The 27290-nt window shown below is 50.3% G+C and overlaps 2 protein-coding genes across 3 annotated transcripts in view; one reads left to right on the top strand and one right to left on the bottom strand.

Annotated features, from left to right (window-relative positions):
* The window catches only part of TMC7 (transmembrane channel like 7), a 53410-nt gene extending 49400 nt beyond the window's left edge, over positions 1–4010 (bottom strand). For both annotated transcript variants that reach the window (XM_084771687.1, XM_084771686.1), the window contains exon 1: positions 3867–4010. In XM_084771687.1, the coding sequence (XP_084627813.1) occupies positions 3867–3930 (64 nt within the window). In that variant the 5' untranslated portion in view covers positions 3931–4010. The remainder of the gene's footprint in view (positions 1–3866) is intronic.
* A 13171-nt stretch (positions 4011–17181) lies between these two features.
* The window catches only part of TMC5 (transmembrane channel like 5), a 73402-nt gene continuing 63293 nt past the window's right edge, over positions 17182–27290 (top strand). Inside the window, exon 1 of the mRNA XM_084768569.1 lies at positions 17182–17324. The gene's annotated coding sequence lies outside the window, so the exon portion shown is untranslated. The remainder of the gene's footprint in view (positions 17325–27290) is intronic.

Consider the following 27290-nt stretch of genomic DNA (forward strand, 5'->3'; position numbering starts at 1 on the left):
GAGTGGGTGTGTGCGTGCTGGGGTGGGGGCTTACAGAGCGGGTTCTCACTGGGGAGTGGGTGTGTGCGTGCTGGGGTGGGGCTTACAGAGCGGGTTCTCACTGGGGAGTGGGTGTGTGCGTGCTGGGGTGGGGCTTACAGAGCGGATTCTCACTGGGGATGGGGGAGCATGCAAAGTGGGTTCTCATTGCGGGGGATGTGGGATAGGTTCTCACTGGCAGTACACAGAGGAGCACATAAACAAAGTAGCGTGACAAGATGAGCCTTTCATAAAAGGGTGCACTAAGGCTCACACTGGGCGAGCAAGCATAAGGGACAGAAACTTTGCTTTTATTCTAACAGAGATTCTGTGTCCCACCTGGTTCTCCCTGCCCCATCTCCCATGTCTGGGGTTGGACCTCCGAGTCTTTCGTGATTGCCTAGTTTTAAAGGAATCCATGCAAAGGAAATGAGGGAAAGTAAGAGGTCACTTGAAGTCTGATAACACACCAGGGTGTGGTGCTGCACGCCTTTAATTCTAGCACTCAGAGAGCAGAGGCAGGCAGGCAGGTCTCTGTGGGTTCAAGGCCAGCTTGGTTTACATAGTGAGCTCCAGGGCAGCCAAGGGCTACATACTGAGACCCTGTCTCAAACTGACAAACATACATATACATTTTGATAACACAATAGGACCTTTATATAAGCAAGTTTTAGCCAGTTGGAGGGGAATGAAAACTTTTGCATAAAGATGTCAGAGCGGGAGAGATAAAAAGATTTAAAAATTTCGTGCCAAACAAAAGTTTTACAGTGTTTAAGAGAAAAGAACAATAGTAAATGTTTCTTGCAGGAGGGAGGAAGGGAGTAAGATAAGGAAGGGAAGAAGGGAAGACAGTGGGAGGAAAGTTTGGAAATGAGGCAAGAAGGAGGGAAGCCAACTACTTGTCTGGTAGATACCTAGTGAATAGTTTCGCTGTGTGGTGCTGGGACCCTGGGGCAGGGGAGACACTGGAGGAGATGCTGTGGCCATGACTACAAGGGAAGGCTGGGGTCTTCTCCAGCAGGCTGGACGGGGCTGCACTCCTGTCAGAAACTCTACCTTATCAATGTGGAGGTGAAGAAATTTGCGTAAGTCCAGCTCTGAGAGGCAAAGGGGGGTTTTGAGCCAAGTATGTTTACCCCCGCCCCCACCCCAAGTCTCTGCTTTTAAAAAAAAATGGTTACCAAGAAGAGACTTGATACCCTATGAACATATACAGGGGGAGGAGGTCCCCCTCATTCACAGTCATAGGGGAGAGGAATAAGGGGAAATTGAGAGGGAGGGAAGAATGGGAGGATACAAGGGATGGGATAACCATTGAGATGTAACAAGAATAAATTAATAAAGGAGGAAAAAAAAAATGGTAACCCAGAGGCAAAGAGTAAGACTGAGGTCAAGTGTCTGCTTAGCATGTGTGAGTGTGAGCCTGAGTTTGATGCCAGCTCAAGTGTGGACACACACACACATACACACACACACACACACACACACACACGAAGAGGAGTCAGCCAGGTGTGCAAAAACACACCTGTCATCCCAGTACTCAGGGGAGTAAGGCAGGAAGACTTTGAGCTCAAGCTCAGCCTGGGCTACATAGTGAGTCCCAGGCAGGCCTGAGCTGCTTAACAATTTAAACAAAACAAAAAAACGACGAATTTAGCTAGAGGAAGGAAGAATCCCTCCTCCGCCCCTGGGGGGGGGGGGGGGAGCCTCAAGAGCGTATAGTGGGGACAGAGTCCAGCCTGGGGCAGGGGTGGGGGGTGGGGCTTCTGGGAAGCAGTGACACAGAAGGAAGAGAATCAGTGTTTGCACTTCATGAGGAAGGTCATGACCCCCAAGCTGAGGGACAGGGGCTGGAACAGAACAGTGAGGAGTGAGAGTGACAGGCAAATAGCATCACCAGAGTGTGCCAGGCAGGCACTGGTGAGCCCCCGAGGCCACCTTCTAAGAGCCCAGGGGCACAAGGAAGCACGGCCATAAATAACAGTTGCGGTGTCTTAGCATTGACGCCGGAATGGCCCTCAAGAGCCATGCTCCCAATGTCTGGGTACTCACACCCAAGCCCAGCATCCTGCACACTGGGCAATGCGACCCATGTGGCCAAGGAGCTGCTGCAGAAACATGGCGTGGACTTCGAGAACAGACCACAGGACACTACAGCTTCTGCTCTCTTGGAGTCATCTGCTTTGGGGAAGACCCAGGCCATCGTAGGGAAGCCCAAACAGCCCTGAGGAGGCCCATGCAGAGAGGAAGAGGCCCCTGCCAAGCAGAGCCAGGTCGCCCCATACGACCAAGCCATGATGGGAAGAACCCTCCAGAGTCCCCCCAAAGGTGCAGGGGACTGCAAAGCCAGGTGCTCCTTAACTACAACCTTCCTGTAAAGGCTCAGGGGGCAGAGACCGCCAGAGGGTTCCCTCCTGACTGCACACACTGTGGTCTAGCACAGGACGGTTGCCTGTCTACACCACATGCTGCTATGGTTGCCTGTCTACACCACATGCTGCTATGTTAGGAGATAAGAAGACAGCATCTGTCTGGAGCAGGTAGTATGGACCTGTATCCCGGGACACCAAGATAGGACGGATCATACGCCGAAGGCCAGCCTGGGCAACGTAACCAGATCATGTCTCAAGATTTAAAAAGTAGTGATGCGCACCTGTATACTTCCAGCATCAGGAGACAAAGGCAAAAGTCCAAGGCCAGCTTGGATTTCATGAGACTGTGTCTCAAAAAACAAAAACAAACCCCCTTTAACAAGAGGCTGGGGGATGCGGTTCAGAGGGAGACCCTGGGATTAATCCCCAGTATTTCAAAACAAACAAAAACTTGCAGATATCCAAAGGAGACAGTTCAGCTATAGGAGCCCAGGAACCGCTTAGAGTGGCCCTTCAACTCTCAACAAAGATCCAAGGTGAGACTGACGACAGTGTGACAGGGTGTGCTGGAATAAGAGGAAGACTAGTGGACGCCATGGGATCGAAGTCCCACGGCTGGAAAGCTCTACAGGAGACACGCCCCCTACCCCTCACCGGGGGATTCTAGGCCTCTGACTGTTGCTGAAATAAGCTGACATCAGCCATGCTAGGACCAAGGGAGGAAAAGCTATCAAAGAGCCTCGCCTGATTTATCTTTCTGAGCATTGTCCCAGGACTGGGTCTTTCTATGACCTTGGGGGGCCGCACTGAACTTTTGTCTTGGTAGATACAATCTCACACTGAAACTCGCCTGCAGATAACAGGTCTGGCTCTGGTCAGAAACAAAATAAATACAAACTACAAGGAAGCCTGCCTGAGGAGATTGGCAGCTCTACTATATATACTGGGCGGTGTCTTTACACATTTCTGTAAAGTCTCAGGAAGCTGTATACTTGACTGTATGTTTAACACAACTAGGAAGGAAATTTTCCTGTGCTCAGTAGGCTGTCGTTGACTGCTGTCTCGCTATGGTGGGGCTGTGCTGGGCATTTATTAATATCTCACTGTTTCTCAGCCAATCTGAGGCTCAGAGAGGGCAAGCCAGTTGGCAAAATTCACACAGCAATAAATGCTAGAGACAGACTGGCTTGTAAGTGGATCTAAAGGGACTATCTAGGGGCAGGGGGCTTGAGGCCAGCCTTTGGGGGCAGGCAGGTTGTCACAGTTTCTTCACAGAACATGCGATCTAGAGGCTGTCCTGGTCGGAAAGTCATCCTGTGGAAAGTGGAGACTGCCTCCCCAGCTCAGCAGGCAAGGCGAGAGGGAGCCTCCTCGCCCGGCAGGTCCCCTGCTCACCGCTCTCCCCGCAGTAGTGCCTCGAGGGGGACCAGGTCGACCACCCAGCCTCCCCGCACGCCTCCTCCTGCCGCGACCTACCTGGGTGTACCGCCCGCTGCCGGCTGGACCCGCGGCCCGGGTCGCCCGCGCTGCCCTCGCTCATCCCGGCTCGGCAAGGACCCTCCTGCCGCCCGGACCCGCGGCCCCGCCTCGTCGGGTTCCGGATGACGTCACAGAGGCGGGCGGGGCCGTTCCCACGGGCGCGGGGTGTGGAACCGCCACCTCCAGGCGCCTCTCCCTCTTCTTTCTCCTCCCCCCCCCCCTTCCTTACTCCTTCTCCTTCCCTTTCCTCTTGTCCCAGTGTCCCCTCCCCTCCTTTCCCCCCCTCCTCTCCCCTTCCTCTTCTTCCCTCCCTGCCTCTCTTCTGGTACTTTGAGACCCAGGCTGGCCAGCAACTCCTGACCGCCTGCCTCCACCTCCCAATTGCTTGGATTACAAGCTCCCCCACTCCCCCACCCCAGCTGTTGTAAATGTCATTTGGTAACAAGGATACTGAAAATGTGGAACGTTGCCATTTGGGTTCGTGTGTGTGTTTGTGTGTGTGTGTGTGTGTGTGTGTGTGTGTGTGTGTGTGTGTGTAGCATGCGCATAACTAAGTCAGTGTACCTTACACTAAATATCAATACGTGTGTAGAAAGCGCTCTAGAGGATACAGTTTAACTAGCCAGCATGGTTACTTGGGGGAAGGGCAGGTGGGGGAGGATTTGTAACATAAATTCCCCTTAGAAATGTTCTCTTTGCTGGGGCGTGGTGGCGCAGGCCTTTAATCCCAGTACTCCAGAGGCAGGTAGATCTCTGTGAGTTCGAGGCCAGCCTGGTCTACAAAGCAAGTCCAGGACAGCCAAGGCTAACACAGAGAGACCCTCTCTCGAAAAACCAAAAAAAAAAAAAGTTCTTTTCACCAACAGCCCATACCTATATTCAAGCACAACTAAAACATAAAATTAAAAGTAATGAGTGGGGCCAGTGAGATGACTCAGCAGGTAAAGGTGCTCGCGGCCAGTTCTAGCCTCGTGACGATAAAGTCCCACAGATGTCTCCCGCATGCATACAGACACAGGAGAAATACCAATAAATGAAATTTGGGGAATGTTCTTAATGTGCATCGGTGTTTTGTTGTATGTATGTCTGTTTGAGGGTGTTGGATCCCCTGCAATTGGTGTGGATGCTGGAAATTGAACCTGGGTTCTCCAGATGACCAGCCAGCAATCTTAACCGCACAGCTGGGAAGTATTCTTTTTTTAAAAAAAAAAAAGTGGGGCTTGAGCTGAGCGTGGTGGCGCACACCTTTAATCCCAACACTTGGGAGGCAGAGGCAGGTGGATTGCTTGCTATGAGTTCAAGGCCAGCCTGGTCTACAAAGTGAGTCCAGGGCAGCCAAGGCTACACAGAGAGATGCTGTCTCAAACAAACAAAGTGGGGCTTGAAAGATGGTCCATTGGTTAAGAGCACTTCCTGCTCCCAGCACACAGGAGGCAAAGGCAGGTGGATCACTGTGAGTTCAAGACCAGGCAGTCTACAAAGTGAATCCAGGATAACCAAGGCTACACAGAGAAACCCTGTCTTGAAAAACCAAACCAAACAAACAAAAAGAACATGTCCTGCTCTTCCACAGGATTGGAGCTCAATTCCTAGCACCCACAACCACCCTGAACTCCAGCTCCAGGGGATCTGACATCCTCTTCTGACCTAGACAGGCACCTGCATGTACATAGCGTATGGTCACACAAGCACACACGTACACATAAATAAAAATAATTCTTTAAAAAAGAGCTTGGAAGACAGACAGGCAGATGAGGGCAGGGAGAGGGGGGAATGGGGACTCCATGGGCAGAGTTGCTGTCCCACCTTCTCAGGAAGCTGAGGTGGGACAATTGCTTGAGCCCAAGACCTCAAGGCCACCGGGCGACATAGGAGCCTCACCAAAGAAAGAAAAAGAATGGGGTGGGGGAGGCGGGCAGCAGAGCAGGTGGCAACAAGGCAGAACGAAAAGTTCTATTTTGAGAATTGCTAAAAGGCTCAGACGCCAGCTGGCACCAGAGACCTTTAGCAGTGGCAGCAAAGGCAGCCAAGCAGGATCACCGAGTCTGTTTGAAGGTCACCCGTCCTCCCTCCCTGTGCCCTTGGCCCCCCTGGCACACCCTCCATATTTGCTGAGCCCTCTTCCTCGCTTGTCAGTTAGATAGTGTCTGTTGACCTCTGGCTGCTTACATGGTTTCTGTCCTGTAGTTTCTCTGTCCTACTGGATGATTAATGCAGGATATTGACGCTAGCTTGGAACTCCAGAGCTCTAGAGACAGAGGCAGGACTATTATGAGGTCAAGTCCAGTCTGGGTTATACACCAAGACATGTCTCAAAACAAACAAACAAGCAAGAGAAACGAACCAGGATAGAGTGCTCGGATATGCATAGCGCATTTGTGTATAAACCTCAGCCCCATCTCCATGGCTTGAGCCATTCTGCCTCAAGCAGAAATGTGTTTCCTACTGTTTTTCTTCATTGTCTGTCTTTCACTTTTACTTCTCATTACTTCCAGTTAATTTTGATTGTTAGTTTATGAATATGGATGTCTTGTCTGTGTGTATGTCTGTGCACCATGTGTGTGCCTGGTGCCCACACAGGCCAGAAGAGGGCATCAGAGACCCTGGAAATGGAGTTGCAGACAGTTGTGAGCTTCCATGTGAGCCTTGGGAACCAAAACCAGGTTCTCTGGAGAAGCAGACAGTGCTCTTAACTGCTCAGCCATCTCTCTAGGCCCTTGATGGTTTCGTGTCAATGTTGTTTCTGAGGTCTCATTAGCCTATGCTGGCCATGAACTCATTATACAGCCAAGGGTGACCTCGAACTCCTGCCCCCACCTGGCAAGTGCTGGGATTGCAAATGCTGCTACCATGCCCAGCTTCATCGTTAACTCTTCCAGAAAACTGCATTTGTAATAAAGAGATAGAAATTACTGAGCTGGGTGTAGTCGTTTGAGGCTAGCTTGCATAGTGAGACTCTGTGCCAAAAACAAAGAGGGGAGAGAGAAAGGAAGGAGAGAGGAATAGAAATGGAAGTTGTCACCATCACCGTTATCACCATTTGCGTGTGTGCAGTGTTTTGTGTACGTGTGCAGGTACATACCCACAGGTATGTGGAGGGCAGAGGTCACCTTTGGGTCTCACAACTCAGGAGCTTTCTACCTTGGATTAGTTACTTTTCTAACACTGTGATAAAACACCACACTCAAAGCAACTTAGAGAATAAAGAGTTTATTTTGGGTTTATGGTTTCAGAGGGTTAGGGTCCGTGATGGCGGAGTGGAGGTAGCAGGCAATGGGCAGCTGGAGCGGCAATTGAGTGCTCACAAGCAGGAGGCAGAGGGAGCTTAATCCCATGGCACAAGTCTGTTGAAAACTCTGCTCCCAGGAACACACTCCTCCAGCAGGGCCAGGCTTCCTCGTCCTTACCAAACAGCCCCACCACCCAGGGGCCAAGTATTCAGCCATGTGCACCTGGGGGAAGCATTCTCATTCAAGCCAGTGCTCTGTGATTAAGGTCAGGGTCACACTGACTGGCTCAGCCATTCCAAAGTTTTGGGATACATGGGGGTGCTTAATGCATATCATCAGGGGACGTGCTGGGTGTCCATCTCCTCAGACTTACTTTTTCTCCTCCAGTGCACCTCCAAGCTCTCAAAGCTACTCTTTGTAGGGAGGCAAGATCCTCCTGCCTGGATAGCCCCCAGAAGATTGGCTAGTGCTGAGTGACGCAAGGCTACCACCACCTGACTCTCTATGAACCTCTTTTTCACAACTGTCATTCAGTGGCATGGGATTCGGTTACACTGGCTGACCAGGAGCCCCAGGGATCCTCCTGTCTCTGCTCCCAAGACTGAACACACTACAGCCAAGGGCTTACTCTGAGCCCAGGCTGGCTTCAAACTTCCAATCCTCCTGCCTCGGTCTCCCAAGTGCTCAGATGACAGACAAATGCCACTATGTCCACCTAGAAGCTGCTATTTGAAACCTTTTGACAGAGACATGTACTTGGCTCTGTTTCCTTTGACTAGACTCTCAATAGACAAACAGAAGACACCAAACCCATGCATTTATTAAAACCTTTAATATTTCCACACTTCACAATAATAATAACCACCCCAATGTCTAAGCCGTTGTGTGTTTGAAGTTAAATCACCTCCCTGCCCTACCCCTGGGTGGGGGAGGGGGAGAATGGGGGGTGAGGTCCTTGGTTTTCACGTTTGCATAAAACCTAGGTTAGAGCCGTGATACTAGGCTGGGGTGGCATCTGCCCTGGGGGTAGTTTGAGAGCCCTGGTGATCTAGGAATGCTGTTGATCTGAAGGGAGGAAGCCAGGTGTTCTCCAGCACCAAGCTAAAGGTCGTCCTATCCCACACAACAGACATCCTGCTTCCTAGAAACTTGGTAACAAAAGCCTGAGCCAACGGCTAGAGAGATGGCTTGGCTGCTACCAATGCATGCCGCCTTTCCAGAGGACTCAAGTTTGGTTATCAAGTTTGGTTATCATCTCCCCCCCCCCCCCCATTCCCAGAAGGCACCTCACAGTTGCCTGGTAGCTCCAGTTCCATGGCATCCAACATCCCCTCCTGCTCTCCGAGGGCACACACGTGTATATGGCAACTACACAGAGACACAGAGAATGCACATAAATGAAAATTAGTAGGGGCTGGAAAGAGGGCTCAGCAATTCAGAGCACATAGCCGTCTTGCAGAGGACAGTCAATTGGATCTAGAGAGGGCTCGACAATTCAGAACACACACTGTTCTTGCTGAGTCCAGTTGTCTGGTTCTCGGCAGCTCACAGGAATACCCCAGCAGATGGGACGCCTCTGCCTGCTGTTGGCACCCACACTCACATGCACAAATATACATAATATATATTTTTTAAGTGAGACAAGAGCCTGCATTGCAGGAACAGCTGTCTGGTATTTTGGCTTTCTTTCAACAAGAACTGCATTTTTCCAGAAATACGATAGCCCATACATTATAAGAAGAGTACTTACAGTATGGTCTCCAAGGTGGTCTTGGTCTTCCCTGTCTCTATCGACCCAGATCTGTAGAGGCAGCATCGATGGTGCTTTTCCCCTGAAAGCCCTCTGTTGTGGACACCGTCCTCCAGGCATGGAGGTCATCACCATCTTCACCAGAACAGCTGGGGGTTGAGGGGGTGGGTGTGCATCTATACAGTTCAGCTATGCAGGGCTGGGGCTTTAACTCGATGTGGCTATTTTAGGGTAGCCGCTCACCACATTCCTTTAGGGTGTGGGGCCTGGCTGGTGATACTTGGTCACTAGGGACGAACTGTTAGAAGTTATAACATAGGACTGGTTCAGGGACCAGCGACTCTGCACCCTGTCCATCACCTCCTAACACCGCTACCATGCCTTCCCCCGCCGTGATGGCGTGATGGGCTGAGTGCCCTCTGCAGCCACGACCCCAAGTAATCCGCTCCCCCTGCGTCCTCAGGGGTTATGGCCACTGCATTAATAAAAGTAACACACGCGGCCTTCTCCTTGCCGTTCCCACTCTCCTTGAGCCTCAGCCTTCTTCTTTGTGTCTCCTTTTCTCACAGCATCTACCATCCTCTAGAAAAAGAAAGAACAGCTTACTTCCCTGGTTATTGTGACATTGTCACCGTTGTCTTCCTGCCAATATGACCAATTTTATGGCTGTCTGGGAACAATACTGGGGTTTCATTCATGCTGAGTAAAATTATTAACCGAGCTATATCCCCATCTCTTTTTTTGTTTTCAGATAGAATCTCACTATGCACACTCAAACTTGACATGCCTCAGCATCCCGAGTGATGGATTGCAAGTGTGCACCGCCATACCCTGCCGTTCTGTGAATTTGAAGGCTTTGCTGGCTTCTGTTAGTCTGTTGGCAGGAACTCACACAACCTTCTCCACACTGCTGCCAGTGGAGCCCTGTGCTTCATGCATGCTGGGCATTGCTGCCTGCAGAGACTTCTGTGCCCTTTCAGTCATTTCCACTGTACCTGAGCCTAAGGGAGCGCTCACACTCGGCTCGGTCTTTGCCTTTATTCTGGAGTCTTCCATATGGACAAAACTTGGGTTAAGTAAGTGAGTATACTTTTCCCTCACTAACTGGCCTTTTATGTGATTTCTCATTAAGGACAGAGGAGTGTCCCTTCTCTCTACACACTCTGGCCTCCTCACTTCCCAGAGCCCCTGCAGACATCCGGTCCATCTGGAAAGCATTTACCTCCTACTGAGGACACACCTCTGCCCATTACCCACAGCCCTGCTACACTGTCCTGGGTCCCTGCTGAGTGCTGACTGTTGTGTTTCCGGGGGAAGGCCTTGGTTGAAGTCTCCTGAAGGCAGGAGCTGAGAGCCAAGGCTCTGAGGCTGCTCACAGCCTATAAAGCAGCTGCCCAGAACACAGGACCGGAAGCTCAGATGTGGGTGGAGGAGGGACTTCTTGGCTATGCAGACAGCAGGACACTAACACACCCAGCAGCCCAATCACCCTCTTAGGTATTTATTACGATGCCTGTACATTTGTGCGTCTATATGAGGCCTCAAGCTCCAAGGGCTCCCATTGGGAGGACTAGTTTGTTCTGATGAGGCACCCTTCCAACCTTCTCATGTGCGAGGTCATGGTGGAGAATCAGACAGCCTTGGGTCTGCTCTTCACTCTCTAGCTATGTGACGCAAGGCGTGTGACCAAGCCTCCCGTGTTTCTGTTCCCTAATCTCTATTCCCCCCCTCCCCGTTCCTCTTAGATAAGAGTTTGCTAAGAATGCAGACAGGCTTTGAACTCCCAGTGCTCCTGCCTCGGCCCCCAGAGTTCGGGGTCACGGGTGTGCACGGCCGTATCTGACTCTCCTCCTCTATCAGTGAGTCTGGCCGTGGAATCTGTTTCTCTGTTAAAGACTAGCATTAGCCGGACCTGGGTTTTGCACACGGGGAGACGGGTGGGTTTGACTCCTTGTGTGACGTGGGTCCCTGAGATCTGCATCCATGAAGCAGGCCCGGGGCTGCTGATGGGAAATTACTAAGAGGAAATATTAGGGCTGTGCTGGTTCTTCGGTTGCTCTGACCAGATACTGGGCAGACACAAGGTGAGGGAGGAAGGCCTTAGGCCTTGGCGTGAGGTTTCAGAGGCATCAGTTCAACTTCTATCATGGAGGCCAGGAAGCAGAGATGGGTTTGGGGGGTGAGATTAAAGGAAGAGGTCGGGCACAGTGTAGCTTTCCCATGACCTGTCCTCCACAGGGCCAGCCTCTACCTTCCACCACCTCCCAGCAACGCAATAGAGTTAAGAATTCGTCAGGTCAGAAGCTGAACACAGCAGGGATGGCCTTCTCCATTTAACCCCGTAGGTGGCTCCCACTCCAATCAGGGCAGCAGCAGTGAAGACCACCGCCACCACAGGGAGGCAAGGGGGTTTCTGTCTAGGCTGAGCCCAAGGGCTGTCGCTGCAGATAGATCAAGTGACAGATATCATCTAGGAAGGAGGCCCACTCACTGAGGGGCACCAGGTATGAGGGCCCCTTCTTGCTAAATGACCAAGCAGAGCAAGGCTCTCTGCTAACACTGCCACTCACGGAGTGTACAGGCTGGCCTAGGCAGCAGTCAGGAGCCGCCATCCCTGTCAGGGGTCAGCCTGAGCTGAGCCTCCCAGGTCTGTGTGTCCCAGAACAAAGAACCAGACCAGGAACACATGAGAATGGAAGAAGCAAAAATGATTTAAGACAGAGAACGTTCCCAGGAGTGGAAATGGACCAGAAAGCAGAGAAAGAATAGAGGTGCTAACCGACCGCAGCTGGGAGTGCTGAGCCTGTGTGCTTCTCCTCTCAGGAGAGCTCCTTGAAGCCGGCAGCTAATCTGTCTCTTCTTTTCTCTTCTCTTCTCTTCTCTCTCTCTCTCTCTCTCTCTCTCTCTCTCTCTCTCTCTCTCTCTCCCCTTCTCCCACCCCCAGCAGTTGCAGTAACAGAAGATCCCACACTGAGGTAGTTTATAGAGGAAAAAAGCACGTTTCGCTCAGTTTTCAGCTAGGAAGACATCTGTTCAGAGAAGAGTGACAAATCTAGATTCTAGAGCATTCCTGTGAAGCAAATTGCCTAGGGTGCTTCAAAAATATCAATAGCTGGGACGAGGGTGGGGGTAGGGGGTTGAGGGGGTGGGGGGTTGAGGGGTGGGGGTGTGGGGTGGAGGGGGTGAGAGGTGGGGGCTGGGGTGTGGGGATGTGGGGTTATGGGGTGTGGGGGTGGGATGAGGTAGGAAGCTCTGTGGTAGAGCTCTTGCATAATGAACACCCCAACACTGGCTGGGGAGGGGGAGGAAGAAAGAAAAGGAAAAAAGAGATAGCAAAAAGGATAGTGGAAGAAAGGGAGGAGGGGGCATCTGGGCTAAAGGTGAGTAAAGATGGAGCTGGATGTGGCACTGAGCTGGCCTCCTCTGCTTTAGCCTGCTGATGCTTGCGATCAATGTGCAGCGGGAAGGCCTTTGCTGCGCACTGGCACATTGATCTCCTGTGAGAGCATTAAGAAGCTTGCTGTGGGGACTAGGGGATGATGGCTGTGGGGAGGGGAGAGGGTGAGCAGGAGGGGGAGGGGACAGGAGAGGGTAGAACACTTGCTGCACAAGCGCGGCCCACATACAATTGAGCTCAGTAGCACAGGTCTGCAATCGCAGCTCCCACGGTGAGAGGAAGGACAGGAGAAGCCGGAAGCCCCCCAGGCCAGCTAGTGAACGCAGCTGTGAACACCAGACTGCCTCTCACAGGTGGAAGGAAGACAACTGTGCCTCTCAGTGAACTCAGCTGGCTGCCAGCAAGCCCCAGTGTTTCCTCTCTCTACTCCATGCCCCTTACCCCTTACCCCAGAATTGGGTTGCAGGTGTGCCTGCACTCATGCCTGGCTCAGTGCTGGGGGATCCGAGTTCAAGTCCCCATGATGGCAGCAAGTGCTCTGTGCTCTGTGCACTGAGCTCCATTAATTTGGAGACCCGTTGTCCTGATTTACAGTCATGCTGCGCTGGCATTAAATAAGCGGGGCTGTCCGGGGATTTCGATGGCTTGCGATCATCTTGGAATGTGCATGTTGAGTCTCGGCCTTTGGTGGGCCTCCAGCCTTCTCCCTGCGCTGACTATTGGGAGATAGCTTTATGTGAGGGGGGTTAGGATTCTCAGGAGACACGACTTTCAGGTGGACCCAGTCATGTCAGCCAACCAGATGCATTCACATCCACAGCATGGCTCAGACGTGTCGTAGGTCATGTGACCCTGAGGCCACGCAGACCCAGACAGCACACAGCACCAGCTCTGCAGCTTATAGACGGGCAAGCAGTGTTAGGCAGGTTCCGTTTGTCCCTGTCTGAATCTGCCTCTCCTTGTCTAGATTTTTATGCCTTTACACTTAAGACAAGATATGACTATGTTTTCTGGGTTGATCCGGAAGCCCAGGGCTCAAGAAATCCATCCTCCTGCCTGAGCCTCACTTGTAGCTTGGACTGTACCATGTATGTCCCTGCACACGGTTCAGTTCCCCTATTCACGAAGCCATCTCAGGTAGTTGTCGCATTGTGGGAGTGCAGGATGCTAAGTGCCAGGCGGGCTTCTAGTTTGAGGTTTTTGTTTTGTTTTGACCACTGAGCCCCTTTCTGAGACTGGGATAGCCCCTTTCTTAGTTTAGGTTAACTCCCTTCTTTGATGAATCCTCCCTTTTCTGCCTTACACCAGAGCCGGATGACCACAAGAGGGCACCAGAGAGCTGCACGGGAACCCTTCAGGCCACCTGGGGAACTTGGCTAAGTTTGTTTTGATGGCAAGCAACTCTGAGCCATGTAAACACCATCCTCCCAGGAGAGGGCAGACCAAACCCGCATCTTAGTTATAATGAGTGCCCCTGAAGGTGGCCAGGGTTCTGTTGGGTCTCTGGGGAGTCTGATCTCTGGCTGCTATGGAACTGTCACAGCTCCCCCGGAAAAACACCCAGTCAAATCCCTTTTGTGACCCAGAGTCACCACCTTTCAAGTAGTGTTACACTTTATGGTCTTTTTCAGGCTAGCTGAGGATATCTGGGCAGAGCTGGGGGCGGGGGGTGGGGGGTGGGGGGGGGAGTCAGCATTTAATTAATTTTTAAATTTGTTTTGTTTTGTTTGAGACAGAGTCTCCTCAAACTCACAAAAACCTGCCCGATCCCGCTTCTGTGCTGGGAAATAAGGCATGTGCCACAATGCCTGACCATGGGGGCATTAAAAAAAAAATGATTTAACGAACACAAACGTGCTTATATTTTAAAACCCTTTATGACAGTCTGTGTCTGTCTCGCATGCAGAACTCAGAGGACAATTTATGGTAGGCAGGCATTTCTCCCTTCCTACCATGTGGGTTGAGCTCTGTTGGCAGGCTTGGCATCAAACATCTTTACCCACTGAGCCACTTTGCAGTCTCATGCTCGTATGCTAAAGAACTAGTCTAGAACCAGATCATCACTGTGACCTTGCAGTCAGAGCCAGGTGTCAGAATCCCCAGGTAACTGGAGCCAGCAGAGTCTGTTTGCTGACACACTGCCTCCTCAGGGAGATGGTCCAGGATCCTGGCGTCCCTGAAGCACCATGTACCTTGTAGTGACATCTGTGTGGTGCCGAGGCTGACCCCTGAGCCCCGTGTGTGCTGAGCAAAGTAATAACAGCATGTCACTATTATTTCAGTATTGGAGGACTCTCCACTCTGTTTTTTGCTGGACCACCTGGTGTGGTGCAGTGTCACTCTAGCAGTGGGCGGCCTGGCTCTTCCTCACTGTGGTCTGGTGGTCAAATCTCCTTCTGACTGTCTTTGCATTTTTTCAGGATCCCCCAGTGTGGTTAGCAGGCCCCTTGAAGCTTGTTGCTCCAGCCTTCTACATCCCCTGGGGACTCCGTGGCATATGGCATCTTCAGAGCGAGCGGAGGATAGGGTTTTCTTAGCGGGCAGTAGCGCATGCACAACAGGACGAGTAGTTGTCCGGCACCGCCATCCCCAGGGACCCACTGGATGCCAAGGATACTGTGGCCAGTCTCTGGATACCAGGAGGACAAGCCACCTGCACTCAGTCATAGGTCCTCGTCTCCAGCTGGAACACACCATGAGTGAGGAGTGTGAGAGAGGCGCTGCGCCCAGGTGAGGCTGGTCGGCCACAGTGGCCATGGGTGGCAGCTGTGACAAAGCCAGGGAGGTGGGGCAGATCTGGGAGCTCAGGGCAGTCTCTGCACCCCAATAGCTGTGCTGCCCTTCTGTGGTAACGAAAACGGGTAGTACCGTCCAAACTGCAGCTTACAAGCGTCTTTAAATCAATTTATTTCTTAAGAAAATCACACTGCCACAGGGACAAAAACCCCTGAAGGTGTCTAAGGCAACAGTGGAACAGGTCTCTCTCCCCACCTGTCACCACTTGCCCACAGCAATCACTACTGGCAGGTTAGGGCATCTGCAGAAAGAGCAAGAAACATCTCACACTGTCTAGGGCAGAGTTCGTGGCCATGGGATGGTTTCCAGAAAGGAGAAACTGGGTAGGGCTTTTGGGTGTGGTTAATTGGGCTATTTCTAGTATGGGTTGGGGAGAGGGCTGGGATTCTACTAAGCACCCCATAATACACAAAACACCCAAATGCTTAACATTCCAGAAGTCAAGAAACTGTGCCTGACAAACAAGAAAGCACCATTTGCCATGTGGTTCCACCCCACCCTCTCAACAGACAGAACCACCAATCCTTGTGTTCCTCAGATCCTCAGCAACTGGGGACCTATCCCTGCCCCAAGGGGACAGTTCTTGAAGCAAACCAAGCCATCTTCTTGGGGACCATCTTCTACTTCCTCTCATTTTAAAGCCTTCCCTTGATTTGTGAGGAAGAAAGGACCCATCTCTCCTTTAGAAAAATAACTATTTTGCGTTTAAAAAATTAAATTTTAATTACTTGTTCTTAAGATATTTATTTATTTATTTATGACAAAGCGTGTCACTTTGTAGCCTTGGCTATCCTTAACTTGGTATGTAGACCATACTGGCCCTGACCTCATAGGGGTCTGCCTGCCTCTGTCTCCTGAATGCTGGGATTAAAGGGGTGTACTCCCAGGATTTTATTTTTAGTTATGAGCACGTCTGTGGTGGTGGTGGTTGGAGTTGTACACATTGGTGCAGGGCCTCTACAGGGTGTTGGAGCCCCAGGAGTTACAGGCAGTTATCCGAAATGGGTGTGGGAACCCAACTACAAATCTCTTGACAAGTGCTCTTAACCACTGAGCCGTCTCTCCAGCCCCATAAACTTATTTTTAATTACATTAGTTAATTGTGTTTTTACTTTTTGTTTTGAGGCAGGGACTCTTGTGTCCTAGTCTGCCTTAAACTCACTATGTTACCCTGATGACCTCTAAATCTCTTGCCTCTTACCTCCTGAGTCCTGGAGTCACAGGGGTCACAGGGGTCACAGGGGTCACAGGGGTCACAGGGGTCACAGGGGCCACAGGGGTGTGCCCTGTTTTATCTGGCGCTGGGGATGGAACCCAGGGTTCATGCATGCTCACTAGCCCTCTGCCGACTATGCGACATCCATAGCCTACTTTGCATTTTAATGTGGGTGTCAATATTGCACGCCAGGAACAGGAAGTATAAGCTCCATTTCCTCCCTCCCCTCTTCTCTTTCCCTCCATCCCTCTCTCCTCCCTCCCTGTCTGTGAAACAGGGTCTTTCTCACAATGTTTTCTGAGCTGACGTCACACTTGACATCCTCCTGCCTGAGCTTCTCAAGAGCTAGGAGTTCGGACTTGTGCTGTTAACCCCATCTCTTTCCTGCCTTTCCTTCTTGTTCCCTTCCTTGAGGCAGCACTGAGTGAAGGCCAAATGTCCACATAACCACGGCTTCTCTCCAGAAGGTCGAATCTTAGGTGCTAGTAACGGCCCACGTCATAAAAGCCCTATTTGTTGCCGGTGTTGCCGCCCCTGAGAGTTTGCTCTCATTTCTCAGACGAGGAGGGAAACTGAGGCTGGGAGAAGATGAAGAATTAAGAGTCCAGATTTGAAATCTGAGCTGTCAGTCTTGAAATGTCAGCCGTGTCCAAACTGCCTGCAAGGCACAGGCCACCTGTGATCAAAGCTGTGGGCTAAGGCCACAATCAGATGTTGCCTCAGGGGAGCTGGCTGTGGAACACAGTGTCCCAGGGCTGGGAGCATCGTGGAGACCAGGATCTACCAGCATGTTCCAAGGGACCCATGGCTCAGTCTCTTCCCCCACCTCTGCGACAGGCACTAGAGAGGAAAACCTGCTCACTTCCTTATGGTGTCTAAGAAATAAAATACTGAGCTGAAAGGGACTTTGCTCTTTCTATGGTCTTGATGCCAAGAAGACACCGGGGGAGGAGCTCAGGCTCAGGAAGAAAATTGGAGTCAGAGCTGCCGCGAGGGCCTTGGCAAGCCACGGCACTTATCCCAGACAGACACTGGGCTACAAAGCGGATCAGTGCTGCGGAGACAGGTGAGACTTGCTTCTTCATTGGTAGGGAGGGGACAGGTGACAACCGGGGGGGGGGGGGGGGGGGTATTTGTTAAGCTTTCACAAGCTGGGTCAACAGTTCGCCTTGCCCCTGCCACCAGCTGGGTGGCAGCCTGCTCAACAAAATGAAGGAGACAGCTAGGCAGGCATGCTGTATGCACAGGACCCTGGTACAGAGGCTGAGAAGAACCTTAACGGGCTGTTCTTAAAAGGCCTGCTTCCTTTTTCTGTAAGCAGTCTCCTTCCCAGAGGCATTGCTGGCTGGGGTTTAGCATCCCTGCAGCTGAGCTCTCTTCCTGGAAACAAATCTCCCTGGCTTTAAATGCCGGAGCCACACAATGGTCCCAGCCCACCTCTCCTCACAGAGTACCGAGTGGACTTAGTGGAATGGTTTTTTTTGTTTGTTTGTTTGTTTGTTTGTTTTTTGCCAAGACAGAGGGAAGTGGCAGGTGGTCACAGAAGTAAAGGGAATGCTTGGGGAATGTGTCAGGGGAGAAGCAGCACATAGGGCTTCCCTGTGACTTATTTCTGGGTATGGATGCAGAAAGTGCACACAGTAGACATATGTTAGCCAAGAATGCTCGCCTGGAAGTCCAGAGCACTCTGGCTAGGACCACACGTGCTCTAGCTGCCTCCTCCTACCTAGTTAAAATCTAGGCTTTCCTGGTCCTGACTGTGTTTTGGTAAATTACTGCTGCCCTACTGCCGTGGTTTCCCCATCTATAGAATGGGTAAAATGCTACGAGCTCATACCTCTACAGGAAACTATCAGAGCTGATAAGAATACAGGACATATTGTCACCATGATTTCTGCCACCTCCTCACTCCTCCTCTCTTCCCCTTCTTACTCTGCTCGCATTGATGATGCTGTTGATGGTAGTGACCAAAGTTTAAGGTCTTCAGCCATAATGGCCCCTGGGGTCACATCCCCTGGGTGTGCTTCTGTTCTTGATCAAACTACACAACCTGTTTGGCCTCAACGGCACCAGTACAGTATGGGCCAGCCAGACCTCTCCGGAAGGTTTGAAGGTTCAGTTGCTGAGACGGAAGAGCTTGGTCCAGTGTAGACACACAGGCAAGCTCTCAGTACACGGTTGCATCTTTATTTGTTGGTGTTGGCATGACTCTCGTCGAACAAGATTCTCTCTGAACTGAAGGGAGGAGAAGTGCCCCGTGGGGATGGATGTTAAAGGCAAGATTTGAGCCTAGCATGGATGTGCACACCTGTGGTCCAGCATGAGGGAGACCACAGCAGGATAATTTCAATGTTGAGGCTCCAGAGCAAGAATCTGTTTCCAAAAATCAAATCGGTGAGGGGAAGAAAAAACAGAAGGAAGGAAGAGGGCGAAGAAGAGAGGGGCTAGAGGGATGGCTCAGTGGATCGGAGGGCTATGCACGCATAAGATCCCAGCAGTCCTGGAAAAGCTAGGCCTGGCTGTGGCCTCCTATATTTACTGCACCATCAGGCGCAAAGACAGAACTGCCGGCCACCAGCCTAGCACCAGGCTCAGTAAAATACCCTGTCTCGAAGGGACAAAATGGGAAGTGATGGCTCAGGACAGCCAACATCCTTCTGTGCCCTGTCCCCGTGTGCACACGTACTCGAGGTGGGAAATGGGCTATCAGGAAAAGTTCTCCAGCAGGATTAGGCTAAAGGTAGACACGTCATCTAAGTCCAGTGAGTCACCTGTTGGATATTTTTTTTTTCTGGCCATGATTTCCCAGAATGAGGTGAGGAGACTGTCATTGCTGAGGTCATTTGAGGTCCTCAGGATCAACGTCCTCAGAGATCAAGACAGCTGGTGAAACGCTAACTACCAGCAAGAGCTGTTTCTGCACAGGCAGATCTAAAGAAGCATAGGATTTTCATATTGTTATGAATGCAAGAAGGAACAAGTTCTATTTCCTGTGGTTTTTGAGTCTGAATAGCATTTAAAAGAAAAAGAAAAAAGAAAACAGTGTCATTTTTGTTAATTCGCAAGAAGGTTTGGAAGCCTGTTGTTATTATCATTTATGTTAAGTGGGGGAAAAAAAGAGTGATTTTTTTTCCATAAAGAAGATGAAGTTTCCTCTTTAGCAGAATCTTGAATGAGAAACAAGAGTAGACAGAGAAATGGCCTTTAAATGATGAGAGAAGGGGGCTACCTCCCAAAGGTAGATTTGTCTCAAGAGCTGTCGTTTCAGTGGGGGAGGGGAATGCAGACTACAGAGTCTCATGTGCAATCTGTGTGGAGCTGAGTGGTTCAAGGTCGGCCGTGCTTCCTTTGTTGAATAGTCAGTGTTTTGCTCCGGGAGTCTGGAAGGACTTGAATCTGGAAAATCCCCATGAGGTTTGTGTGCTCGGACATATAGCATCTAGCTGATGATGGAGACGGGTGTCTGGCCTAGGCTTGGAGGCTGACAGCCCCGTCAACTTTCTGGGCCTGTTTTCTCTGCTTCCTGAACCACCAAGGTGTGAATGGGCTGCCCTGCAAGCCTCTGATGCTCAGACGGTTCTGGAAGCCATGTTTCCCACCACGACAGACTGGCAGGCCTGAAACCATGAGCCCAGACATGGCCTTTCTTGACGGGGCTTGTTCCACCAAGTCTTCTCTCACAGAGACGAGACAACCAACTGAGAGATTCTGTGTTGTTTCAATGTGGATTTTGGACATCATATTCTTTAGTTTCAAAAGTTGTAAGAGGTACTTATTTGTCCAAAACTATTTCAGGGCTGGGAAGATGGTTCAGCTTATAAAGCACTTGAGTTCAGTGTCTAAACACCTGAAAAAAATAGGACACTGGGCTGGAAAGACAGTTTGATGGTTAAGGACTCTCACTGGGCCAGGCAGTGGTGGCAAATGCCTTTAATCCCAACACGCAGGACGCAGGGGCAGGAGGATTTCTGAGTTCAAGGACAGCCTGGTTTTCAGACTGAGTCCCAGGACAGCCAAGGCTACGCAGAAAAACTCTGTCTCAAAAAAACAAAACAAACCAAACAACAACAAAAACTTCTCACTGCTCTTTCAGAGGCCCAAGGTTTGGCTCCCAGAACTCAAGTGGCAGCTCACAACCGTCTGTAACTACAATTCCTGGAGACCAGGTGCCCCCTTTTAGCCTCTGAGGGGTCCTACACATATGTGGTACATATACACATACTCAGGTGCATGTGTGAGTGTGTGGACATACATTCTCCCCCCCTCTCACACACACATGGACACACACACACACACACACACACACACACACACACACACAATATTTCAAATAGCATAAAGGAAATGATAAAAATTAAACACTTTCTCCTTGTGTCTTCTACACCAAACCTTGCACATTGTTTGGTCACATGGGAGATGACCACCTTATCTGTTTTCTTGGTTACCATGGCAACCACTTTTAACCTTATGGGGTCTGTTGTCTCATTGGTTATTGTGGAAATATTACATGCTCTGGTGCTTAGTCCATGTAGCTATCCTGAATGGACTCTGTTTTGAGAACTCAGGAGCCCAGCTCACCTATGCTATCTTTTCTCTGTGGTCTCCTCCCATTTTTGCTTATTATTTTAGTCTTTTTCACTTGCAGCTACGAATCAGGATATCTCAGCTTTCACACTGTTGAGAAGTTTGATCAGGAAATTATTTGTTGGCTTGTTCTGTGTGTGTATTGTGAAATGTTGAGCTTTGAACCTCCTGGATGACAGAGATGCCAATAGCATACTGTACTAGTCCTCTCTCTCTCTCTCTCTCTCTCTCTCTCTCTCTCTCTCTCTGTGTGTGTGTGTGTGTGTGTGTCTGTCTGTCTGTCTGTCTGTCTGTGTCTCTCTATCTCTGTCTCTGTCTCTCTCTGTCTCTCCCTCCCTCCCTCCCCGCTCTCTCTCTCCCTCTCTCTCTCCACCCCCCACCCCGCCCTGGCTATCCTGGAACTCTCTTCGTAGACCAGGCTGGCCTCAAACTCATAGAGATTCCACCTGCCTCTGCCTCCTGAGTGCTGGGGTTAAAGGCAGGCACCATGTCCAGCTGTTACTTTTCTCATTGCTGTGACAAAATGCGTGACAAGAGCGAGCTAAGGAAGGGAGAGCTGATTTTGCTGACGGCGCAGTCTGTCACGGTGGGGAAATCTTGGTGGCCAAAGCCTGAGCCAGCTGATTACATCCACAGAGAGTAGAAGTGTTGAAGGCTGTTGCTCAGTTCCATCCCCTGTATTCAGTGTGGGACCCCAGCCCATGGGATAGGATCTCTCACAGTTAGGGCGGGTCTGTCCACTTCTGCTAACCCAATCTAGAAACTGCTTCTCCGACCTGTCTCCCAAGTTATTCTAGAACATGTCAGGTTGACTGTTGAGATTAACTATCACATGCATGCATGCATGCACGCACGCATGCACGCACGCATGCACGCACGCACGCACACTGACATTCAAGTCCCGCCCCCCAAGCTGAGTGCTGCTGACTATGGCCTGATAAGAACACCCCACCTCATAAACTGAGCACATGGGCGCCTCTACGCTTTCTCCCATTGAAGCTCTCTTCCTGTTTCACTCTTGGACATCACCTGCATGTACTGTGGCAGTTAAGAATTTTGTGTTTCTTCAAAATTGGGAAAACATTTTCCTCCTGCTGAAGTTGTGATGGTTGGTGTCACTCCAAGAGTCGCCACAGGGGAATTCCCTTAAAGGAAGGTTCCTTGCAGTCAGCCTGGGTCTCCAAAGCAGGAAGCGGCAAGTGCCAGCAGGTCTGTCTGGTTCAGGGCACCTGCAAGAGAGTGCCGCTTATCTTGTGACAGAGAGGAAAGAAGTGCTCCCTGGGGGGTCAGAGTTTGTGCAAGGGTTTAAGGATTTAGGCTCAGGGCCAGGGCCAGCTCCTTCCAATGTTTTACAACAGCTTAATACCTTTGTTGATACTTGGAGCTTCTGAAGTCCTGGCCTTGGGAGCAACACACAAAGAAACCTGAGCTCTGGGAAGTCCAAACTCCTACTGGGTCTCAACAGAGAGACTCCTAGGCTTGGCAGTAGAAGGCATTTTATTCCTGGCCAATTCTCCTATTCCAGCTGGCCCAGAGGTTGAATTTAATTCTAGTATTTTCTACCTGGAGTCAGGGCAACATCCCCAGGTCAAGGGCTCAGTCCCACAGGGTACCCCAATTCCAAATTCAGTGACTAATCCATCCCTCTGTTAAAAGACAAAATTACAGTGTGCTTATTTGAATACATATACATCTATATTACACACACACACACACACACACACACACACAAGCACACACATATTTTTTTTAATCTTTGAATGCTCTTCGTTGACTTGTGTTTGTGATTCTAGAAGTGGGGATCACCCCAGTTCTGATGAGCAGAGTGCAGGGTGGCTTGATAACCAGAAAACGGCTGGGAGAGAAAGAAAAGAAGCAAAAGCAATTGATTTGCCGGTTGTTCCAAAGTTAACTTCCCTGAAAAGGTTGGTGCAGAGGAGGCTTTCCTGTTCTGTTGGCTGAAGGTGGCTTCTTGGGAAACTGGCTATCCTGATTTCTTGGGAGATCAGATGAAATAACTTAGTTTTGACTTTAGTAATATGAAATGTTGGAGTGAGTGACTCTGTAATGTATGCTAAACCATAACAGAGTCGCTCCATCTCTGTCTGTCTTTAGTCTACTGCTGACCCACAACAGGGGGTCAGCTGGGTGAAAGGCAAGCTCCGGGAAAAACAGAAACTTAAAGGTGCAGACTCTGACAAGATGGTTGAACATTGGCCATATGGCCTATTGTCCCCAACAGCTCAGAGAGGTAGAGAAAGCATCCAGCTGACCTTCCTACTCAGCAGACTTCTCAGAAGGAAAAGGCCCAAACCCCAAAGCCCAGAGCCAAAAGCTTGCTAGCTCACCCAACAGCCCAGGAGGAAAATGTCATAAGCTAAAAACCAAAAGCCAAAGAGCTATTTCTACTTCTCCACACTGTCCTAAATATTCTGCTTTCTAAGTTCCTCTTTCCTGCTTAATCCTTGCCATTTGGTTTCTTGTTCTGCCTCTTGGCCTAGGGCTAACTTTATTAAATCCTGTGTACATGCATGCTGGGGCTGAACCACACCAAACAAGAAACAGGTTTTTACAGTAGACATTCCGCGTGTGTGTGTGTGTGTGTGTGTGTGTGTGTGTGTGTGTTCGCGCGCGCGCGCGCGCCCGTGCATGGCGTGCGTGCTTGCATGTGTGTGAGCACTCGCCATGGTGCATGTGCAATGGTCAGAGAATCCCTCTCCACCACATGAGCTCTGGAGATGGAACTCCACTTGTCAGGCTTGGTGGCGACCACCTTTACTCACGGAGCCATCTCTACAGCCACTCACAGTTTGCATCTCCCCTCCCAATCTCAGGTTGGACACCTCAGCCCTGAAACCGTAGTGTGGTTGTTTCCGGGGTGCCTGGGAGTGTCTGAACACTGGCAACATCTACATCTGAGTCAGAGGCGGAAACGTTCTCTGAAAAGGCCCACATATCTTGCATTTGCAAATATTTAATTACCAGGAAGTGTTTACATTCGAGTATAGTTCTTGTTTGCAGTTCTGTTTGCCTTACAGACATTTCCTGATCCTGAGCTGAAGGGCATCCAGAGCCTTTGTGATGGCGCTGACATCTAGCAAAGTTTGCCTATGCAGACAAAAGCCCAGTGAAGAGATGCACATGGAAACCTCTGTTGACAAACATAAGTCTGAGTGACAGATGGCCAGACACATGAGCCACTACCCTCAGAAATATGGCCATCACTACCCTTTGTGTTGGCATTTATTTTTCCTCTTTGGTAATAATGGGGAATGAAGCCAAGGAGACATACACACACACATACACATATACACACACACACACACACATACACACACACAAACTCTCACACATGCACTAGGCAAGCGCTTGCCCCACAAGTCCCAGAAAAGCACAGTGTGAGCCTGTCATAATGAGATGCCTGGCAATGAGTGATGGGGATAGTCACTGGATTGTCACCTAGACAGAATCTAGAATCTCTTAGGAAACAAACGTTAGTGAAGCAGTTTCTAGGTTCAGCTAACTGAGGTGGGAAGAGCCATGGTAAATGTTGTGGTACCTTTCCACGGAGTCCTGGAGTACAAAAAAAAAGAAATGGAGTTGAGCGCCAGCATCCCTCACCCTCTGCCTCTCGAGTGGGAATGTGACCCACTGCTTCCTGACAGCACGGCCTCCCCACCGCGGTGGAATGCATTCCTCGGAGCTGTGAGCCAAAATAAAACATAAACTTTCCCTTCCTGAAGTGGCTTTTGTCAGGCATTTTGCTGCAGCAACAAGAAAAAAGCTAACACAGTGATTTGCCTGTTTCCCATTCCTTTTCTCCTCCCTCCCCCTTCCTCTTCCCCTTCCTCTCCCCTCCCCCTTCCCCTCCCTCTCCCCTCTCCCTCCCCTCCCCCTTTCCCTCTCCCCTTCCCTCCCCATTCCTTTCCTCCTATTTCCTCATCCCCCCATCCCCCGTTTCATTTTTTCTTCCTTCCTTTAATCCTTCCTTTCCTTCGATGCCCTTCTTTTTTTCTGACAGGGTTTCACTATGTAGCCCAGGCTGGCCTTGAACTCACGTGTACTGATCCCCCTGCTCCAGCCTCCTGGGTGTTGGGATTTTAAGTGAATCCAGATTTCTTCTCTTTGAATTCCCTTACTTCTTCCTTTTCAACAGTACTTAACCTAACCAATTGGCATTCTGTATTAATGTAGTGCACATGTGTGTGTGTGTGTGTATGTGTGTGTGTGTCGTCTGTCTGTCTGTCTGTCTTTTTTGGGGGTGGGTGGGTACAATGACTGCCTGTGGTTCTTTGTCCAGGAGCAGCCTGGGTCCCCTGTCCAGCAGGCTGGTCCAGGCACTGTTTGCTTCCAGAGGGGAACAGAGGGACCTCAAGATCAAAGGTCCTGTTTCTCAGGAGCTGCTCAGAGCGCTCAAGGCGAGGCCCATGTGCTAGGTGAGGCCCATGCACTAGATGAGGCTCCCAGTCTCACCTGGGGAGGTAGAAATGAGTTTTCCACTGGGTGTTACAACAGTTAGCTCTTTAGAAATGAGATTGCAGCATCAGATGTCAGTGGAGACTTGGGAGTTCCAACAGCAGAGGTGGTGGGCCGATGATGCAGCCTTGGAGGGCCTGAAGGCAGGCTGGGTGAGACACGGCCTCCGTGGGTACTTCACTGGCGGTCAGCACTAAGTTTAGTGATGGGGTAGGCTGCCAAAGCAGTTCCTGGGTCACTGCCTGACCTGCAGTCAAGCCCACGGCAACCATCAGTGATTCTTCCCCAGAATAGATGATGAGGCTCAGACGGTCGTGGTGAAGGAAACAGAATGAGAGAGCAAGCAAGCAAAAACCTTTATTTCGTGAATCAGGGGACATCATAAACTTTGGGTAGTAGGAGGGGTTTTGAGGGTGGATGTGTTTGATTTGCTGGGCCTAGAGGTGCCAGGGATACTTGATCTACACGTAACAAAACAGCCCTATCACAAGAGGGGAAAGCAATACTTCATTATCCTATGGGTGGGGGAGAATCTTCTGGTACAGTTAAAAAGCCATTGGTTGAAAGACATCTTATTAACATAGGGTGGGCACCTCCAGGAATCCCCAAGTGCTTGCTGAACAGGTTTCTTATCAGGAAAGGGTTGAGCGTGTAATCTCTCTGAAGGCAGTGTGAAGCTCCTTAGAGGTTCTGGGGTTCCCGAGATCAGGTGGAGAGGGAACCCAGCTGAGAAAGGGAGTCCATCATTTTATACCAAGCTCAGAGACTATCCAGAAACACCAGACTTCAACCTTAATAACAGGCTTCACAGCTACCTTTTATGTATAGTGTATAAGCCATGGTTGCCAACTTAAGTCATTTAGTGTTCCTTCTCTTCATCATTTTTGGTCCTGTTATTACATTACACGCTATGCATTTATTCATGTCACTTAATACATTTATTTTAGTAGAGACCCCGTGTGTGGAGTGAAGATGGAACTCAGGGTTCTGCAGACACTGGGATCTACAGCTGAGGTCTGCTCTCAGCCTGTAACAGTAAACTAATGTCTATTGTCAATGGAGAACATGTGCAATTTGTTTACAAACAAGGCTGTCAGTGTTAGGTCTCAGGCTCAGGACAAACGGCTATCTGAGGAACCTGTCAACATACCTGCGTGACTCTGTCCACCACGTTCTCCCAGCATTCCTTAGTCCCTACCTGTTACAGGGTCCCCCTTGATGACATACCCTGCTCACTACCCTAAACAACTACGGCCCAGGGACTGGGCTGGGCTTTCCCTTCCCCAAGCTGCTCTTCCTTATATAATTCAACCATTTTGGTTACAGGGTCCCTTTTAGCCCTTTTTTGTCTCTTGACCTCCTGCTGTCTTGGTCTTGGGTGCCTTTCTTGGTCTTCTAGCCTCTTGGCCTTTCCACTCTCCTCTTCCTATTTCTTCACGTGGTCATGTTCACTGTGGGCCCTTCCAGGTGTCTCTGGCTATGTGCTTCCTCATATCTGTCATAAAGGTTCTTCTCCACCATACCTGGGAGCTGTCCTGTCCCTCTCCGAGCCCCGCCCTCCCTTATTAATCTGGTGCCAAAACCTCAGAAGTGGCATAAAGAGCTTCCTGCCACTCCGTACCACGCTGCTGCTCTGACTTTCCTAAGGTGTGTATGGGTCACTTGTTTCTTCTGGCTTCTGCTACCCACCACATTCGGGATCGTTCCAAATTCTAGAGTCTGCTTTGATATGTTGCTAGGCACCCCAGTTAGCCATTTGTCACAGGTTTGAGACCTAATAGACCATGCATGTGTATGCATGATGTTTAAAATAAAATCTTTGTTTTAGTTTTGTTCTTGGTGCTGTGACAGGGACATGCCTTATGAATGAGAGGCAAGTGCATCAAGGTACGGCTCTCAGAAGTAAATCGGTTTCTCGGTTTGAGAAAGGAAAAGATCCCTGAATTGTGAAGCGGTGTGAATGAGCAAAGGT

This window comes from Acomys minous (assembly GCF_964271855.1).
Source record: "Acomys minous genome assembly, chromosome: 2".
In the NCBI taxonomy this organism is placed as follows: Eukaryota; Metazoa; Chordata; class Mammalia; order Rodentia; family Muridae; genus Acomys; species Acomys minous.